A 15,414-nucleotide genomic window follows, 5' to 3' on the forward strand; every position below is an offset into this window, starting at 1 on the left:
AGCACTGAGAGATACCCTGCCTTCATGCCTTTTAAATCTATCTCTCATCAGCAATAATTTGACTAAAACAGGTCCAAACATAATCCTTCACACAAGACGTAGACTTGACAGAACGTTCTTACTTGTGTAAGCCAGCACTTTAAAGGAAAATTTAACTAATCTAAAATTCAAAGAATCAGTAATAATTGTCAATAGGGAAGGAGAAATCCTTTCATTACCTTAATTAACAGCAATGAAAAATTGCCCTAGTTACTCTTGGTGACTCCTAGTATTCTGAAGAGGTTATACCTGTTCACCTCCCATTATTTAAACAGAGAAGCCACCATTCTTATGTAATTTTTAAAGATGTTACTGGAAACACAAAGGAGGAAATCTGAGATCCATTTTTTCCAATTTGAAATTAAATGAACCAAAGCTTTGAGAGTTAGTGGAACATGAATCAAGCAAATGAGTACTTCAAGTGTTCACAGCCACAGTGTATCCTCACACACGTTCAAAACTGCTGATAGAGTATTTTGGGAGAACTCTCTGGAGTAAATTGGCTTATTTTACAAATACCTTCTATAGACAACTTATTTGATAATTTTCCCACAGTGCTTAAGTAATGCCTACTCATACCACACTACAGGGTTGATCACAGTATTCCTGTCTTGCCTTGACTTCATAAATAAAGTCATTTAAATTACTGAAATGCCTCGAAGAGTGGCATACTATTCCACTACAACAATCTAACAATCTATGCCATTGAGTTTGTAATAATAACGTGAAACACTACATTAAAAAAAGAAAGCGTACCAATACTCCACAGAAGAGAAAACTCCAGCAAAGAAATCATGTCATTATAGCAAATAATGGCTATGTTTCATCTTCGTAATTTGTACAGATACAGTTTTCTGCTGAAGTACAGTCAGAATCACTGGCTGCTTAAGACAACTTGCTAATGTGTAAGGTTTTCCAATAACTGTGTATGCCTAATACGTTGTTTGCATTGTCTGCAAAGCTGTTTTTCAATATACATATTGCTTATATAAATAAAAACATGGATAAAGCATTATAGATTAGGTTATTTCGTTGCTGCAATCGACAGCTTTCATCACCAGAGGAAACTTTATACTGGCCAGAACTGCTGCCCAAATGCTTGGCTCCCATCTTCTTTCTGCCCTATTCTCACCTTTTCCTTTATATCTGCAAAAATTATATTCCTGTACTTTGAACTGCATCAAGGAATTGATCTGGATATTAGATAGTTCCTTTCTGTGCAAGTGTTGGCTTATGACGGCTTAATTTACAGTGAGAGAGGACAGTCTTCACTCAGACTCTGAAAGATTTAAAAATCTTAACTGAAAAGACGAAGAAACCATTCCCTATCTGCTAATATTTTGTCCCTGCCGAATACGTCTCCTTTGGTAATATTTGTATGCATCCTATATTAATTAATAAAATAAGAAATGGAATAGTCCTAGCTCTAAAGGCGATGAAGCTAAAGACTGTACAATAAACTTTTATTCCATGAACAAATTAAAATAGCTATCAGAAATTGATGGTATAGCACACATACTAGTAGTGTTACATACAGTAGTATTACTACACATACAGTAATCAATTTATTAATGTTTGAAGGATACTACCAAAGATGAAAAATCATAAATAATACATTGTTTTATATCACTATCAGCTGCATTACTTTAACCTCTCTCACCTGATAATTTACCCGCACCATCATACTGTGAGAAATTTGGCATACTACAAGTCCCAGTTTAGAAAAATGCAAAAGAGATTAACTTTTAGTTTAAAAAAAGTACTTAACAAAATGTTTGAAAAGGAAAGCTACTGCCAATATTCATGGCTGATTTTGAGTATTTGCATGCTCTGTAACCAAAATCTTTTCAATCTGCACATATTAAATGAAATAACAAAATCACTTAATTTCACAAAAAAAACCTTACAGCTATTTTGTGTGTTTGGACTTTCACAACCACATACGCCTGACCAGAATACTATTGCTAGGTGCAGCGTCATCAGTCAAGTTCTTTGATCCACAGAGTCTGCAGATGAAGGTACTTTTGCCTTAAATATCGTCCATCTCAATTCCTGAGACATGTTCTGGTAACAAGCATGTCAGCAACGTCTATTACAAAGCAACAATTATTTAACGCACATCTCATGACATCCTAATAACACTACTTGCACAGCCGAAAGAATCATTCATGTCTGCTCTTTCAAAAGGCTATCTTCATTAAGCTGACTGTTTCTTTGCTATCCAGAATAAGAGTCCTAATAAGTTTAAAACTGAACCATGACACAAAATGAATAAATACCACCCCTCCCGCCAAGGGGGAAGGCAACAAATACATACATAACTTGACTCTACATTCAAGGCATGCTTATGCTTTACACTCACATGACATCCTCGTATTTTCGTCCCTTTTGGGGAAGTGGGAGGGGAATTTAAACTTGCTTGTTTAGGCTTTAATGATAAAGATCAGAAATCTAATCTGAGCTAAAAATGTTTCTTCTACCAATGGGGTACTGATTTAACAGAATCTACTCTTCGATCCTATTAAGCACGCTTGAGAGAAAAAAAAAGCACTCTCAAAACTCAGTGAAAGGTACTTTCAGACATGGAATTTCAACAGAAGTTATGCTGAAAAAAGTTGGTGGAATGAACTCAAGAGGACAAATTGAAAATCTCACATTACCATATAGCCAAATCTTTCACCACCAATTAATTTGAAGGATATACAAGCAGCAAAGTTAAGTGAAACATGAGAGAACAGTGTTACTAATTTACCTAAGCAGTCAATTCTTCTCAACAATTTAGCAAGAGGTTCTATTTCAATATTAAGCCACCAAAACACAAAGCCCCTTATTTCTGTTAAAAATACGTAGGCTTTTTTTAGACCAACAACAGCTTTTTACTTTTTGTGCAACGATTCTGGACTTTGGAGAGTTACTGAAAACAAATAACCACAAAATTCTTTAATGCTACCACTACCTATCCAGAATATCAAATATATTACAGAATAAGACAATGCAATTATTTGCTTAAGTTTTGTCTTCATGCATATCTGCATTTTCAAAAAGTAACCTAAAATCCTACTGTATATCCTTACAGTATATCATGTTCCACCTTCTAGAAGTAGTAAGAACATATATAGCTATGAACAGGAGAAGATAAACACAAACATGGCACACTGAAGTCAAATAAATGTTTTCTTACTACGTAAAGAAGGTGAAAGGCAAATTTTTATACCCTAATTTCACTTCAATTTTATTAAACTGTCTACATTATTCTGTGAGTGTGTGCACATACATGGGCACGCACAGAAATAGTGATATCTACATACAGTTTACACAAATATTTACATACATGATATATACATCAACTAATATGACTGCATGATTTTCAACGTAAAAAGTATATGCTTCCTTCTTGCACATGTAACTGTTGCATTGGTCTTACAAAGTAATATAAACCTTCTGCAACAACTATCTAGGCACATATCATAGCTGATTCCAAGTTTTTATAGCTTGCAAGTTTTTTAAAAAAATACAATACCTAGAACACTGTTATCAAACAAATATGCTTTATTGGCATCTAAAAACAAAATGCACCCAACATTAAAATGTACTTTTTCATTTTTTTAAACCCACTGCAGTACGAGGAACAAATCACAAACACTTACTTTAGAGAAAACAGAGACTATAGTGTAGATTTTACAAAATCACTTTTAATCTCTGTGTTATGCTCCTTAAATGACACGGGCCATTTCTTTTTCTGCCAAATTGTAGGAACATAAAATATCACAGCTTTGTCTATACTTTAAAATTCTGCAGCAGCCTAAAAACACGGACAAGATACACCAGCACCTGTTTTCAAGTATAACAATTTCGATAGCCAACCTAAGGGTAGTATCTAAAAAATTCCATTTTCTTCCATAGGAAGTCTTTGTTTGACAAGCTGTTGTTTTATCTTTGTGAAATTAAAAGCAAGTGGGGGCAAGTTTATGCTTTACCAGAGAAATAAAAAAAGTTTACCTACCATGTTCAAATTAAGAACAGTGTTCTATACAAGTCAGTTGTACAGTTATTTAAGTGAAAGATGAACATGAACATCAGATTAACTTAATTCTGGCAGACAAAAGTGAACTGCTAAGGTCCAGTCAGCCATTTATCTATTACAGAGAGATGACAACTTTACAAAAGGTATCTTTTACCTACTGAGTGATGATTATGTCCCCTCAGTTTCTGTGCTTTCTACCACTGGTTCACTTTCTATATCAGCTTCTGTGTCACTCTTCTCTTTGTTTATCTCGCTGGAAGATGTCAGTTTTTCATAAAGTTCTGGATCGTCCTGCACCTGTGCAGCTGGCGGCTGACTTTGTGTCTCTGTATTTTCACCATTTACCTGGGGCATATTATCAGCTTTGCGTTGCGAAGTGGCCCCATCAAAATATTCAAATACCCTTGGATGTGGAGGGGGGATCCAGTTGTTTGACATTCTGTCTCTTCCAAACCTGTTTCCGTTAATTTCTCTGCAAAAATTAAAATCTCTGTCATCCCTATCCCTCTGTCTTTCCCAGGGTCTTCTGCGGTCATCAAAATCTCTGTGAGCATCTTGTTCAAATCCTCTATTCCAATTGGGACCACTTCTACTGTCAAACCTATAGTTTACATGCCGAAACCTCTCTCTGTCTTCATGGAAGCCTTTAGGGCCACCATAAATAGGGAAGGCATGGTGCTCTCTTTCATCATAATCTCCTCTCTGTCCCCAGTGCTTCTCTGAATTGAAACCAAAATGCTCCCTTCGACCAAGATTATCTATACCTGGTCTTCCAAAATTCTCTCTCATGTCTACGTGTGATCTAGCAAAATGTTCTCTTCCATCCACTGGAGGTCTTCCTATACCCTCTCTTGGATCAACTGGTGGTCGTCCAACAGAATCTCTGACATCCACTGGGGATGGTCTGTTAAGATTATCTCTATTTTCTACTGGAGGAAAGCGATAATCTCTGTCTCCTTCCTGTTGAATGTTATCGCCGCCAAGTGGGAGTCTTTTCTCTGAATTAGCAATGCTATCAATATTTTGTCTTCCTGGCGTTCCAAAAGGTCTTTCTGTTTGATTAAAAATATCTCCTGGGGGAAAAGGACCTCGAGGTGGCGGGTGGAGAGACGGATCAAGGATTGCTGGGGGAGGAATACTGCGCTGCGGTGGTATTCCAGGTTGCATTAATGGAAACCTTGGTCCAGGTGAATGGGGCATTAGGCCTGGACGGATATCTAAAATGGGCATTCCCGGCATTCTTTGATTGCTAATACTTAAATGAGGCATATTTTGAACCCCAGCTGGATGCTGCATTGCCAGAAGTCCAGAACTATTTGAAATATTTGGTGGTGGCACTCCCATAAGTCCAGAACTACTTGAAACATTGGGTGGTGGCATTATGAGAAGCCCAGAGCTGCTCGAGACACTGGGTGGCTGCACTCCTGCCAGAAGTCCTGAACTGCTTGAGACAATGGGTGGCTGCATTCCTGTCAGAAGCCCAGGGCTGCTGGAGACACTGGGTGGATGCACTCCAGCTAAAAGCCCTGAGCTACTTGAGACATTTGGTGGCTGCACTCCAGCCATAAGTCCAGAGCTACTCGAGACGCTGGTCAGCTGAACTCCTCCTGTAAGAGAAGAGCTACTGGAGATGCTGGGTAGCTGCACTCCTCCTGCAAGACCAGAACTGCTTGTAACAGTTGGTGGTTGCACTGCTCCCACAAGTCCAGAGCTGCTTGAGACACTTGGTGGCTGTACTGCCCCTGGAAGGCCAGAGCTACTTGAGACACTGGGTGGCTGCCCTTCTCCGGTAAGCCCAGAACTGCTTGAAACGCTGGGTGGCTGCACTCCTCCAACAAGTCCAGAGCTACTCGAGACATCATTTTGCACTAAAACGTAGCAACAACAAGAACAGTTAACAGAAATTACCAATGTAACACAGCGTATTCACAACAAATTGCAGCTTAATCCATTATTCAATTAACACAGTCAGAGTGATGATACTGACGAGATCTGTCACTGTTTCTGAATAATGGACATAGACCATTTTAATCACATACGTGATAAATGCATACTAAGCCACGGAAACCACTGCCTCTACACAGCAAAGAATGTAGAGCAGCTTAAAATTGACCAACCCCACAACCATCACCCAATTTGTGAAAGAGAAGTGTCAAAAACTTTGATAAAATTCTTCAGATACTATACCATCCTACCCTCTCCTACTCCTTTCCATTGTCACTTATGTAGAAAGAACGCACTTTTAAAAAAAGTATTCTTAAAGGGCTTCCAGTGGCTCAGCTTTATTTCTCAAGTCTACAAAGACTCATCCCCTGAGCACGAGATGCCAGAAACCAACGATCAGATGATAATAAAGATGATTCCCATCACTCCTTCCTCCTAAATTGAAAATGAAACCTGGCCTAAAACTTCCTACTCTGTAGTTATTAGTGCAACGGAGAAGGATCTACATAAAGATTCAAAAATACGATGTTTCTTGCATGTGAAAATATAAGAACGTAACAATATTTCTTACCAGATCTGTTGTTTTCACTGGAAGAAATCTGAAGGTCTGTCAGATGTGAGCCTTTTTCATCTGATTCTGGTTTGTTGCTTGGAAGAGGATTAAAAACACTTCCAGCAGATAACGTTGGAGTAGCTATATTGCTACTAACTGTGCCAACTGGTAGAACAAGGCTAGTAAAAGGAACATCTTTCATCGCCTCTTGTGCAATTGGTAAGGGAGGCTGTACTAAAGCTGTAGAGAAATCACAGAAACGTCCCACAATAAGCACACTTTCAGCCTTCAAGTTTAGTTTGGCAAAGGGTAAGCTGTTGGATCATATAATCAAAATAACCAAAACTGCTTTAATTACCACAAGATTTATGATGTTTTCGATAGTACTTTTTATCCTCAATCAGCACTCTAGTACTTAATTTTTTGTAGTAACCATGAACTGCTGGCAACCTAAGCAATGAGTACGTTTTAACAGACAATTTAAAACATTGCACGGATACAGTTAAAAGGCTGAGGCAAAAATAAATTATTACAAATTATTTAGCAACATCAAATAGTTCAAGTAGAAAAACCCACCGGAATTTGTATACAACCAAGCTCAAATATTAACGCATAAATATGAATAAAAAATAATTCATTTGTCATAATTTTTTTCAATTACTCCATTTTAAGTATTATTTTTCAGTCAACCTGAAAAGCTTTGTAAATCTTTTTCTCAATACCTACTTAAAACAGCTAACCTGCACCTTACTATTTTCCATTAGACAGAATTAACGCACTTTTGATTAATTAACAAGTAGTATATCAAACAATTAAGCTTTTCATGACATACAACAATCATTAGAAGAATTAAACTTACATGTTGGAACTACCGGTGGGACAACAGGTGGTGGGACAACAGGTGGTGGGACAACAGGTGGGACTGGGGGGGGCATAAAACCTACATGGAAAAAATGACCTTATTACATTGGAAAGCAAATAAAAGCTTGCATTTTAAATCTCACTAACAGTATTCATCCTCAAAGTTGCTTCACTGAGGATTAGCAAGCAAACAACAGATGTATGGGAAGAGGTACCAACGGTGGTTGTTTTCAAAAGTGGTCATTTTTATTGTAAAAGATCTGCATGCGTATCTTTCAAAATGATTTCTGTCAGCAATATCTATAGAAGAAACTTTCAACGTTCATCTTTCATAATTTCCACATTTTCCAAAGATAGGAGAGTAATGCTGAGAATTTTTTCTTTTTGTTTATTTATTTATTTTTTTAAATCAAAGATCAAAAATAATTTAGCTTTAATTAACATTCTCCACTGAATACACTGATAGGAAATAATATCAAGTTAGACATAAGAAATTCCATACTAGATTAAATTAGAGATTCAAAGGCCAACTCGCTCCAACAGTAAACAACAACTGATGGAAAAGTGTACGAAGCACGAGGTACATAGACCACACACAAGTTATTGCATGCTCAACTTCATTTTTGCTAACTTACCTGGAGGTGGCTGTGAAGGGTTGAAACTTGCTCGCAAGAAGGGTGGAGGAGGAATTGCACTATAACCAGGAGGAGGGACAGACATTGTGACAGGAAACGCAGGTGGAACTAAGCTAACAGCAGGCACAGCTGGAGCTACCGGAATCTTTTTTGATGGAAAAAAAAACAAACAAACAAGCAACTTCAATACTTACAGCATTCAGTGGCACTGAAAGAGGGATAAACTGACTCAACTGCAATTCTTGTTAAGTAGTAAACGTACCAAAGGCTTTGCATAAATTCTGAACACCTAGAAGCATGAGATAGCATTCCGAAATGGTACCTACACTACAGATAAACAAGAACTCTGGAAGAATACTATGCTACCTTTTCTTTGTTCTAAAAATAATTGAAAATACATGGTTAGATACTGTACTTATTCAAGAAAATTTACCTATAGGAGAGAGAGGAATACAAAAAGGAAGAGAAAGAGAAAAGGAAGAAAAATGTAGATAAAAAGGCAATCTGAGAGCACTTAAAAAACAGTGATTCCGTTCTCGTTAGAAAAATTCACATATTTTAGAACAGTATTGGAAATCTGAGAGCTTAACATATAGTTTCAGGCCAATAATCTGGACGAAACCCTGAAAATGATCCCCTATCTCTCAAACTTCTGTTTGAGTTATGCCTTTTGATTCAATGTAGAATGTTAAGAGTAATAAGCAACAAAATAAAAGATTAAATACACATATTTAAATATATACTGATCACAGTGTATGCTAGGAAACAGATGAAATAAAAAGGCCGAAGACAATTTTTATGAGAAGAAAAAAGCTCAAACTTCCACAAAGGACACGCTCAATTCTGGAAATAATTATAAACAGCAATAAAGATGAATGAATTAAAATAGGAATACAGAAGAGTTTTATATTCATTAACTGCTTTTCATTTTGCAATTTCATTTGGTCAAAATAAAAAGGATTTAAAGAGTTTGACAAAAAGCATCTGAATAAGTATTTGATAAACATGTACTGTGTTGTATACTTGAGGAAAAACACACCATGCTCCTCCAGCCTTCCACAATACTCTACTACTGATTAGAAGTTAATAAAAATTCTGTTTTAGTGGAAAGAAGAAAATGCAGCAGAGAGTCAGATTCTCATGAATTACTCCCTATATCCGATTTCAACAACATACTCCTTTGAATAATCCGCTCTTTTAAAGATGAGATTGTCCTTATGAAATTCTGCCTAAAATTACTGGGAAAGTAATTCAAACTTTTACTCAGACCTGATATATATGGGGAAAAGCAAAGAGTTAACAAGCACAAGTGAACACAATATTGACTTGCTCCGTTCACAGACAGGTGCTTTAGTGGTTTGCTCACTTCAATTTCTCCTTAAAAACTAAGGTGCCAGTACTTTAACATTCATTCTGCCTTCAGCATTTAAGTCTTTATTTCAGAGCCTACTCAAGTTTGAGATACTTTGTGCTACGGCAATGAGATAAAGGACTCTCAAGTGTTTCAGAGATAAATATACATCTAACTCAGCACTGAAGTTTATCTGTATTGAATATAAACTTTCCCCTCCGGATCTGTAGAGGTTTTGTAAACTCAAACTTTAATACAAACCTGCAGCATAGTGACTGGTTGCGTGTAAGCTTCTGTCTGCGTTGTAATAACTGTGCTCTTATCAACTGCAGTACTCTGCGTAGTTTGAATGTTTTCTTTAGCAGCTTCTGAGCTTCTGGCTGTTTCCCATTCTTAAGAAAGGTATATTTTTATATAAAAAGATAATTAAGGTGTTATTTTGGTTCACATACTAAAAAGTACTCTTAAACACCAAATTTTAATCTGCTATCTATATAGAGTCATTACAAATGTTCTCCAAAATTACTATTAAAACAGCAAGTGCAATTATATTTATTTTTTTCCTTTAAATAAGATCAAAACCTCTAATCACTTGCAATATACTGTTTAATTAGGCTGGTACATAAATTGAATCTTTAAAACTTGTCAAGTTTTTCCAACAATCATTTTGTAATTTGTAACACAGACGACGTTCCAGTTTTCTACATATTACTGTTGACAACATATCTACGTTACCAGCTGGCTCGATTATAATGACAGAAGATCCCCAATTAAAACAAAACACACACCAAATCTATTCGTTTTTCCTCTTCCTCAGATTCACTTCCACCAACACAAGGGAAAAAATTTTGCATTTGAAGGACAATATAATCCTTTGAACGTATTTCAGTAACGTTTCACGTTTCAATTCTTATGACATTTATATACATTTTTTACTTAAAGAATGGGTACATTTTGACCTGAAAATTATTGTCTCTCATATAGAATTGGATTAATTCACTGTTTGCTTCTGGACTCTGTAAAGAGAGTCCAGTCATTTGGTGCGTTTCTGAGCTAGAACCATTTCAAGAAAATACATTACTTGTGACTCTTTTACAAATCTGATAAACCTCTCTCAGTTGAGCTTGGTTTCACGGTAAGATCCAACATCACCTACTTCTAGTCTCTTTGGCTTTATTGAAAAAATACCTAAAGGTCCAGCCAACGGACACCCATCTGGACAAGCGTCAACTTCAACTAAGTCTTATACCTTAGTATAGGATTTTTCACAGTAACAACCAGGTCATAAATTTTACACAAATTAATATTTGACATACTTGGAAAACAGTATACAGAAAATTCAGAACTACTTTAAAAAATGCTAACCCTTATTGTCTTGCTTAAATTGATTCTTCTGACAACTGATCACTGCTAATGATGATCAGTTAGTTACTCAACTACAACGACAACCTAGATTTCAGGATTTCAGTGCCATTTATATCATAAACACGTAGATAGTATAATTAATGTAAATTGAAAAGAGTATGTATTATCTAAAATAGTAAACTTTCTGAGGAGTGGCCATTACCAGGGAATAAACACTTTTTCTAATTATTAGAATCATCATTAGAGTCCATACCAGTATTTACTGTCTCCTGGTCAATCATGCCACCTTCAGCAAAGCCATCCAAATCATCCAATTTAACTTTCTCCCAAGGGATATATGAAACTCCCAGATCCACATCCCAGAACTGCTTGTACTCTGTTTTCACACCTTTATTTAAAGCCCAGGCAATCTGAAAACAAAATCCAATCAGATAAACCGGTTAAACCAAAAAACCTATAAACAGAATATTTAAGATAACTTCTTTCGCATTTCTGCCATTTAAGATCAATCTTGAATGTCTACTTGTTGAAGTTTTAACAAGTTTTTAATTTTAAAATAATTGGTAGAAAGTTTATTTGGCACGTGGAAGATTAATTACATTAAAGAGCTTGAATTTGTTCTACATTAATACTAACAGACATATGCAGAAATTAAAAGCTCCCTATTTCAAGGACTCACCCTAAAGCATCAAAGGAAGTAGAAAAATTACAGATTTGATCACCATTTAAACTACTTAACTCTATAAGAATACTCCCAAATATAATATTAAGTGCTCCACATGGTCAGGTACAGAACTTAGGCTGTTTACAGTCTTGCATTCAAATCATTAGCATATACATAACCTATTTTCCAAGTACTTCCTAAGCATGAAGTTATAATTTAATTTGCCTATCTTCCATACTGCCTGCCAAAACCTGCATTTTACCGGGAGAGGAAAGAAAACAATTTAGCTCTCATTGCTTCATTCTCCTTTCGTACACTGTGTATCGAACAGCTTTCAAGCGGCAAATCAACACACTAAAACTGTATTGTATTTGAAAGAGAACAGCATTCCTCGATTAAAATCAACTTACCTTAATGATTTTAGATCCAATTTTATAGGACCCAGAACTAAGTTTCTGAAGAGCACGATATGCATCTTGTCTATGAACCATGCAAACATAAGCACAACCTCTTGGGGGAATCATCTATAAAAAAAAGCAACAGTCTTAAAAAGTAAGAAAAACAGTGACATATCAACAGTAAACGAAAGCTGATATTAAATACTACTACTACTACTAATAATAATAATAATTTTGAGCATCAGTAAAACTTAACAGTGATGTTGGCAGAGTATTCCAACTACAACATTTTCAAGATGAAGAAGCAGGCTGAAGAGAGAGAGTGCTAAAGAAGGCACAAAAGATTTGAACAGCGTTCAGCAGGCAAGAACTGGGAGCTACAGCAACTTCAGAAAAGCAGACGTTCAAGCTCCAAATTTATTGTGAGCTGAGAAACAACCTTGCACAGAGGCGCAATACCAGTGATTACAAGTATGTTGGCATTTTTGAGAGGCAGAGACCTCATCCTCGATGCTTGATTCCCACTATCTTTAATGTTTAATTTAGGAAAGGAAAGTACGATGTGGCATATAATGTCACATTTCATGCATATAATGTTACACATTAACATACTGAACAACAAAAATATTTAAGATAATCAGTTTTAATATAGTTGCTATAAAAATAAGATTATACAGCAATATTATCCTAGTTAACTGAAGTTTTGTGGAATGCTTAGGATGAGATATTTATAGCATGGTTTGCCTCTGAAATGTGACAAGTACTGGGACATGCACTTGTTGCTAGATTACTTTCCTTTGAAATTTTTTCAACTTTACGATAGCTTTCCTAACTGCTAATCCTTGCAAATCACAATGAGGCTTTAATGCCAATTTTTTTTTCTTTTTTCATCTGCACAACTTTGTTAAAGATTCTGCAACGCCATAAAAACTATTCTTGAGGAGTTATATATCTGAACATACTAATGTGACAGGAAAAATAATTAAAAAATCTGAAATGAGTGAAGTTGTACGAGAAGCACTGTAAAAATGCTGGAGTTAGAAAAATCTAGATTTCTCTCACATAGAGATGTTATTTTAGGAGAAAAACACTTTTCTCTCAAACTACAGTCAACGCTGAAGCATGACTCTAAACGACTCAATAAGCATGAGAAATGTTTCCTATTGAACCTAATGAACCTATACCTTATTTTTTTATCATCACATTTTTGAATGAATACTTGGTTTTAGTACAATTCCTCCATTTTTTCCTAAATGTTTTATCCACACTGACTCCACTTACGTGTTCCTCTGTATGGGATGTAACCAAAACAATATGGACATAAGTCAGTCTGTTTCCATTAGCCCAAGCAAAATGATACCTACCCCAGGGCCACATCACAAAAAGAGAAAAGACATAACCTTGCATGTGTTAAGATCCAATTTTAAAAATTCAATTACTTACCAGATCCTATAGTTAATACTTGGGAAGAGCCATTTTACTATAAAATGCGATACCTTTACTATTCCAAAAGCCAGTACAAGGAAACCATCAAGTAAATATCATAGCTACAGTTTCTAAACAGTGACATGTTACTCTCCTACATACAAATTTAGGCTGCAAAAAGGAACTTTGAGGCATAAGCCTGTTTAAATTGCTAGTTCATAATCTTTGAAAACGGATGATAACATGCTCACTTACATTAATAGATTCTATTTGTCCAAATTCTTCAAACAAATTGGTTAAATCCTGCTGTGTAGCCTTCTTGTCTACTTGACCTACCCAAAGAGTAGTACTGCAAACTGTCCGGAGAAACATTCATGTTAATTAAAATATCAAATTTTTGCTTATAAAATACTCTATACCATGGATTTAAAAGGCTCTACAATTACAGAGAAATCACTGATCAAAAGTAGGAATTGCAACTCTTATTACTCATTATATAGCAATCAAGTGAATTAACAAAAAGGTTAAAAGACACTATACAGATATTTATTAGAACTATTTGCCTTTTTTTTAATTAATGAAAACAGTTGCTTAAAAAGAGAGGGAAAAAAATTTGCAGCTTATTACAGCTATCTTAAACTGCAAAAGTATGACTTGTAAAAGAAACAATCATTTCTACTCTCAATGTTCCATAAAACACATCTGTAGGATTTGAAGTCAGACTTAACAAAGTAAGACTAAATGCTAAGGGGCTAAATATGTATTTTGAAACATATATGTATTATAAAAGAAAATTAACTGCCGTACTGTGCACTACACTGTCACTTGGAAGAAACGGAAGCTGTACTTTTGCTTTACTTTGGGGAACACATAAGATTTTTGCTGTGACTGTGCTAACCACAATGTTTTCTAGCATCTTCCGTTTGTATAAAAAAAATCCTTTAGAGTTCCACAACAAATACTGATATGCTTTTTTTATGCTTGTTGCTGATATGCTTTTAAATTATATAAATTATTATAGTCCGTCCCCTCCTCCCCCCAAATTCAACATATATAACAACAACCTGGAAAGACAAACTTGCTTGAGGCCCACCACTTAGCTGAAGATATCCATGATTAAGGTTTAATGACTGGCCTCATTTCACATATTCAGCAAACTATCCAACATTTGTATCGCACACTTTAACCTGACTCTTATCAGGATACCAATATTTAACTTAAGCTCCAGTCATCTTCGAATGTACCATAAAAGCCAGCATTAAAGAGAAAGCAGATTTTAATTGAGGCGCAGCTACTGCTACTCTTTGTTCAGAAGTAAAATCATCAGTGCAACAGTATAACACTTGCTTTCATCTAAGATGAAACGCTGCACCTGTGTAAGTTGTAAAAAACGCATTAGAAACAAAACTTAGAAACAAAATTTTGGTTGTTTAAATGAAATTATTCATTAATAGTACTCAATCTAGACTTTTATTTCCATCAAAAGGTATAGCCTTTTCCCCTGAATTACTAAATTATTAAAACAGTAAGTGGCTGCTACTTACCACTTAGAGTTTTTGACCGTATAGGAGGTAATCCTTTTTTCTGACGTTCCTTTTCCCTTTCCCTAGCCCTTCTTTCACTGGAGTATGACCGAGATGACTTTCTCTTCCTTTCTCTTGATCTCGAGCGTGAACGTTTTCTGTGTTTACGCTTACGAGAACCAGATCGTGATCTAGACCTTCGTTTTCTTGGTGACCTACAAAATACTGATTTCAGTGTGCTGAGACGGACCAAAAAAAAAAAATTAATTGCTGTTTTCTCTTAACTACAAACTTAAAGCACGATACAGGCATTTCCTTAACGTGTACTCAAACTGTTTCAAGAATTAAACTCACTGCCATTACCGCGAGGAACAGAACATATAGCCTGAGTCTTAAGCAAAACAAACAAAAAAACAAAACACATTCAAAGAGTCTCACAGCTTCTGTTTTTCTGGCACAGACAACCTGTTCAACTGGTTAGCTTTAGTTAGTTATTTTTGTTATCAGAGCAGGTCTTAAAAATTAAAGTAGGCCATACGTATGCAAATCAAACTGCCATATAAAAAGTCTTCGCCTCGTGTACTACCTTTTTTCATTGGTAAAACTGCTCATGACAGTTTTGGAAAATACAG

At 35.7% G+C, this 15,414-nt stretch overlaps 1 protein-coding gene across 3 annotated transcripts in view; it reads right to left on the reverse strand.

Annotated features, from left to right (window-relative positions):
- The window catches only part of SCAF8 (SR-related CTD associated factor 8), a 101,445-nt gene that overhangs the window by 37,563 nt on the left and 48,468 nt on the right, over positions 1-15,414 (reverse strand). For 2 of the 3 annotated variants that reach the window (XM_068938651.1, XM_068938650.1), the window contains exons 12-20: positions 14,804-14,997; positions 13,515-13,615; positions 11,847-11,960; positions 11,026-11,182; positions 9,669-9,799; positions 8,057-8,201; positions 7,420-7,500; positions 6,579-6,800; positions 4,218-5,931 (exon numbers count right to left, since the gene is read on the reverse strand). In XM_068938651.1, the coding sequence (XP_068794752.1) occupies positions 4,232-5,931; positions 6,579-6,800; positions 7,420-7,500; positions 8,057-8,201; positions 9,669-9,799; positions 11,026-11,182; positions 11,847-11,960; positions 13,515-13,615; positions 14,804-14,997 (2,845 nt within the window). In that variant the 3' untranslated portion in view covers positions 4,218-4,231. Of the gene's footprint in view, positions 1-1,485; positions 5,932-6,578; positions 6,801-7,419; positions 7,501-8,056; positions 8,202-9,668; positions 9,800-11,025; positions 11,183-11,846; positions 11,961-13,514; positions 13,616-14,803; positions 14,998-15,414 lie in introns of those variants that run through there. The other variant, XM_068938648.1, reaches the window with a different exon arrangement.

The sequence above is a fragment of the Struthio camelus genome, chromosome 3 (assembly GCF_040807025.1).
Source record: "Struthio camelus isolate bStrCam1 chromosome 3, bStrCam1.hap1, whole genome shotgun sequence".
Classification (NCBI taxonomy): Eukaryota; Metazoa; Chordata; class Aves; order Struthioniformes; family Struthionidae; genus Struthio; species Struthio camelus.